The 5,678-nt window shown below is 37.7% G+C and overlaps 1 protein-coding gene across 1 annotated transcript; it reads left to right on the top strand.

Moving 5' to 3' along the window:
- Positions 1-1,879: 1,879 nt before the first annotated feature.
- On the top strand, positions 1,880-4,803 carry LOC131045165 (G-type lectin S-receptor-like serine/threonine-protein kinase At2g19130). The gene has a single exon (XM_057978692.2). The coding sequence runs from the start codon at positions 2,103-2,105 to the stop codon at positions 4,644-4,646; it is 2,544 nt and encodes an 847-aa protein (XP_057834675.2). The 5' UTR covers positions 1,880-2,102; the 3' UTR covers positions 4,647-4,803.
- The last annotated feature ends 875 nt before the right edge of the window (positions 4,804-5,678 follow it).

Genomic DNA, 5,678 nt, shown 5'->3' on the forward strand with positions numbered 1-5,678 from the left:
TACCTGCAGGAATAACCTCCAGAATGTACTCATCTTCTATCTCCTTAAAGGCTTTCTGAGGGGGTCTTTTAACCGTATTATTAGGTGTGGAATACTTGTCAACAGCCACAATCTGTGAGTTATTAGTATTTAAGACAAGGTCACCGGATAGTTCTTCCTGGCGGCTTTCGATGGGCTTAGATCCTTGATGGATAGTGCTGACCGACCTGTTAATGGAATCAGAGGCCACTATTTTCTGCCGTGAGCCATGATAAGCTTTACATTTTTTCTTTTCCTGAACAATGATAAAACCATCATCAGAATTGAGATCAATGCCTGAATATCCAGCGGGAATAATTTGCGAGTTGAAATGAGGTTGGGCAACACTACCAGTATATAAATTGAGTAAAAAAGCCATTTAATTTAGTTAATTTGTTATTTAATCACTATTAATTAATTATGGAAATTAGTTCACTTAAACTAAAAATAAAAATATAGTTTCTAAGCTAGGTTTATTGTCCATACAGTTGAAAACATGAAAAGGACATAAACACTCACTTTCAAACAACAAAGTCAACCAATAATCAAATTGAACAATCAACAAAATCATTATAAATTGCAAAATAATCAACACAAATATTTAAACTTCAACATACATTAAAACACATCAACTTGTCTACCTCAATCCTAAGGACCAAATTTAACTTTACCACTTGTTTCCTAGATTAAGACTAAAATTATTGAGATAAATCTTACAAGAATGAGGAGAGGCTCTTCTCATTTCTTTGATCATTGCTCTTGATTATTGCTCTTGAACATGTTTTACTCATTAAAAATATTCAACATAAAACACTCATTCGAAAGTTCCAAAACAAACATCTTACCTAGAAATCTTCAAATGAGAGAAACCCCTCTTGAAGGCTTTACTTCAAGTAAATCAACAATAATTAAACAATCTTAAACAAAATATTACATAATTCATTCTACTAAACACTCTTACTCACCTTCATTTGTATCCCAAAAGCTCCTTATTTGATATTATCTACTTGTTTCTCAAAGAATGGAATTCAACTGATGCATTGCCATTAGAGATCAACTATCATCATGTCCACAACAATGAGTCTCACACTTAGATCTAATCAATGTGAACTAGCATGTCTAGAAATTTCATCCACAAATTAGGAGTTTTTAAATCCTTGTGATGTCATTAGAAGACATAAAAAAATTAGATTCATATAAGCATTTTTAAAATAGATTATATGAGAAAAACAACTTTTTAACAAGATGGTTCCATGTGGTTGCTTAACTAAGTTGTTACTTAATTTCCATATAAAATTTTGATTAAGCATAAAGGATAATTTGAATTCTTCTATAATGATGGAATTGCTATAGCTGAAAGTTTGGGATTTTAGTTATGAAAAAATAAAAAAGATGACAAAAAAATAAAATAAAATAATGTAAAATTATACAACACTACTTAATGAAAAATATACCCCACACATACACACAAATATATTCCCCAAAAAATAATAATTTAATGACCAAAAACAAAGAAACATAAAAACATTAAAAAAAATGGCATATAACTTATACTCTATACATACTCCTATAAAATTAGCTAAACAATCACATACTCCTATAAAATCAGCTAAACAATCACATACTCCTATAAAATCAACTAAATCTCATTATAAAAGACTCCTAAATTTTCTTGGGACAGAGATATTTTAGATGGTCCCCTATGGGACCACAACTTAACTTTAAAAAAATAAAAATAAATAATCATTAGACGGCCACAAAGAAAATTAAAAAAAATAAAATGTGACAATGGAAAAGTGGCAGGGAAAGAAATCGTAAAATATGTTGCCATGTGAACAGCATAGTGTGTACGGTTAGCCGTCTACACTGTTTATGGGTTTACTTTTTACACTGCGAGTTTTTTTCACCGCACACACAGGCTTCTTTAATATAATAGTTTGCTCCGGATTCGATTCCTGGACCACCAAACCCTTCAAAACCTTTAAATTCAGAGGGTTTTCAAAGTGGAGGGTATAAAAACTTGGTCTCTATGTGCTTTAAATTCATGGCAAGGAGGACCTGAGAAAAGACAGCACAGAATAGAAATGCAGAAAAAATGCAGAGATTTTCATCTGCATTGGGTTTTAGCCACCATTTTTGCAGTCCTCGTCAGAGCGGATGATACGATAGACCTCGGGCCTGGTCTTACCGGCGACCAGACAATTGCTTCCCAAAACGGGCAATTTGAGCTTGGATTCTTTAGTCCCGGTAGCAACAACAAATGGTATATCGGCATCTGGTATGCGCAAATCACTCCCAGAACTGTCGTTTGGGTAGCCAATAGGGAGCAGCCCGTCAGCAGTTTCGCGGCCCTGAAATTTACAGAAAATGGCACCTTGGCAGTTTTGGAGGCCAATAATAACCCTGTTTGGGAGACCGGGAACCTCCTGAGGGCTTCTCGCGCCGTAATTTTGGATTCCGGCAACCTGGTTTTATTGGCGGATGACAGTAGTAATAGAAATGATAGTAAGAAGGGGAAGAAACATGCAAGTGATATTGTGGTTTGGGAAAGCTTCGACAATCCAGCGGACACGTGGCTACCGGGAATGAAGATCAGTTATGGAAAGCTTCTCACTTCGTGGAAAACCCTAACAAACCCGGCGCCCGGAGATTTTAGTCTGCGGTTAAATTTGGAGGAAAGTGGCAGCAATTCTGGGAAATTTAGCGAATTCCAGCTCGTATGGCGGAATTCCTTTCCTTACTGGAGCAGCGGCAAATGGATTGGCAACAGCTTCATGTTTATACCAGAAATGACTGTCAAATATATCTACAATTTCAGCTTTGTGAACCCCAACTCATCTGACGGGTATTTTACTTACACAGTTTTGCCCCAATCTAATGTAATGTCTAGGTTTGCAGTAGATAACTTTGGTAAGATTAAACAGTATACTTGGACTAATCAGGCAAATGCTTGGAACATGTTTTGGCAAGAGCCGAGAGGGAATTGTAAGGTTTATGGGCTTTGTGGGCCTAATGGGGTTTGTGATGATAGTGAAAATGTCACTAATTCTGACTTTTGTAAATGTGTTGGGGGTTTCAAATCTAGGTTTCCGCAGGCATGGGATTCTCAGGATTGGTCCGGGGGTTGTGTTAGGAGTAGTCCCTTACAGTGTAAAACTGATACTTTTTATGAGTTTGGTAATGTCGATCTTGATAAGGATAATATTAATAGTGTTTTGATTAGTGGCGGCGTTTCTGTGGATTCTTGTAGGAGGTCATGTTTGGATAATTGTTCTTGTATTGGATATGCATATAGAGAGGGTTTCAAAGAATGTAGGATGTTGTGGGGTGATCTCTGGAATTTGAGAAATTGTTCCGCTGATGATGACAATGACAGTGGGACTACTAGTGATAGTACTTGTACTAGGAATAGTGCACTGGTTTATGTTCGTATTGCTGCCTGTGATTTGCCTAAGAAGGATTTTCCCAAGAGGAAAGTGAGTCCTGGTGTGCTGATTGGTGCACTTTCTGGTTTCGGTGCATTCACTATAATTGTCTTTCTGAATTTTCTGTGTTGGAAACATTGGAAAAAGGCGAAGAATACTGCAGAAAGTTTCCATGGAACTACTCTGACCATGTTTACCTACAAGGATCTCCAGATTGCCACGAGAAACTTTTCTGAGAAGCTGGGCTCTGGAGGGTTTGGGTCTGTTTACAAGGGTGTTCTTTCTGGTTCAATCCCTATTGCAGTTAAGAAATTGGAGAGGCCAGAAGGTGGAGAGAAACAGTTTAGGATGGAGGTCAGCACCATTGGTACCATTCAGCATGTGAATCTTGTTCGGCTTAGAGGCTTTTGCTCTGAGGGTGACAGGAGATTGTTGGTCTATGATTACATGCCCAATGGGTCTTTGAATACATTCTTGTTTAAAGAGCAGCAAAATATTCTGGGTTGGGATACACGCTATCGTATTGCACTAGGGACCGCACGGGCATTAGCATATTTGCATGAAGAATGCAGGGATTGTATCATCCATTGTGATATCAAACCAGAGAATATTCTCCTTGATGCAGATTTTAATGCCAAAGTATCAGATTTTGGGCTAGCAAAACTTGTTGGCAGGGACTTTAGCCGGGTTCTGACAACAATGCGTGGTACCAGAGGCTATCTTGCTCCAGAATGGATATCTGGACTTCCAATCACTGCCAAGGCTGATGTCTACAGCTTTGGAATGACATTGTTGGAGATTATAGGTGGTCGTAGAAATATTGAAACAAGCAATGTGGAATCAGAAAAATGGTTTTTTCCACCCTGGGCAGCCAAGCAAGTCAGCGTGGGAAACATTCTGGAGCTTGTAGATAATCATCTGGCTATGGGCATTGATGAAGAAGAGGTTAGACGTGCAGCAATGGTAGCTATCTGGTGCATTCAGGATGATGAGGACTCAAGACCCACAATGGGCACTATTGTGAAGATGTTAGAAGGAATTCTTGATGTTTCGACACCTCCAATTCCCAGAACTCTACAAGCTCTCATGGATGAAAACCGTGTGTCTCAAACAATGACGGTGGATTCTGAAATGGATTCACCGGTTTCTTCACCTTCTTCAATTGTTGTTGTCAATGCTTCCAAAGATTTGGAAAGTAGTTAAATTGTGTGAAGGATTAAACTGTTTGCAGAGGAGTTTGCTGTTTTGTTCAAGGAAAACTCCATGGAGAAAACCTCATACTCCTGTTGCATGCCCCTGCAATGTAATTTTCTACGTGTTGTACTTGTAATACAATGTAATTCAAATTTTGAACTGTTAACAATGAATGAGGGATACCTTTTTTGTTGCAGAAACAAATTACAATAATTTCAGATGAGAAAATGATATGACGTCTGATAGGTTCATTTAGGAATTGTTCTCCTCACATTTGGTCAAAAACATGATCATACTACAAATCTTTTCACAAAATTTTTCAGTGTACATCGAAAAGGTATGGACAACCATGCTCATATAGGAAAGACAGCTCAAATTGGCAGTCATTGGGTTAGCAAAATTGTTTTCGGACAATCACTGCAATATACATTATACATTGTGAATAGCAAATCTTCAGGTCGGTCAGAAAGCACATTGCTGATAGATGGTTGAATTGTATTTGGAACTGCAAAACTGAATAAGCTCTTTTGGGAAGATAATCACCATTTAATGGATGGCATATTCTCTAGAATTGTTGGAGCATTGGCATCTCTATGAGATTTGTCTTCGCCTGTCTTGTAGCTTTGGATTGTATTGCCTGTAAATTTTACATGGCAGTGTATCTAAAATTGATTCTTATTGACAGAGTACTTTGGACCAGTATGTTGCATGAAACCTGACCATCTAATCGCTGTTATGTTTCCATTCTGTTTCTCCTTGTCTGCTTCCATGTTGTTGGGAGTGATTATGTTTTGATACATTTGATGAAGCTTAATAGGCTAGCCATCAGAAGTCGGAAGATTTGGTATTTGTAGATTTAAGTCATCGTTTTTATTTCAATCAGTACCTGTGCTGATTGGCCAGCCAAAGTCAAATGGTAGGATGTGAGATTAGGAGAGCTTAATGCGTGACAACAATATCAATTTGTGCACTGGGATTATTCTGCAGGATACTAAGGGCCTCTTGACTGAACAGAGAAGCAGAGCAGAAAGCTGCTTCAGG

Source organism: Cryptomeria japonica, chromosome 8, assembly GCF_030272615.1.
Source record: "Cryptomeria japonica chromosome 8, Sugi_1.0, whole genome shotgun sequence".
In the NCBI taxonomy this organism is placed as follows: Eukaryota; Viridiplantae; Streptophyta; class Pinopsida; order Cupressales; family Cupressaceae; genus Cryptomeria; species Cryptomeria japonica.

What these genes read in the sequence shown, in the direction of transcription:
- LOC131045165 (XM_057978692.2), top strand. Translation starts at nt 2,103, where the DNA reads ATGCAGAAAAAATGCAGAGATTTTCATCTGCATTGGGTTTTAGCCACC.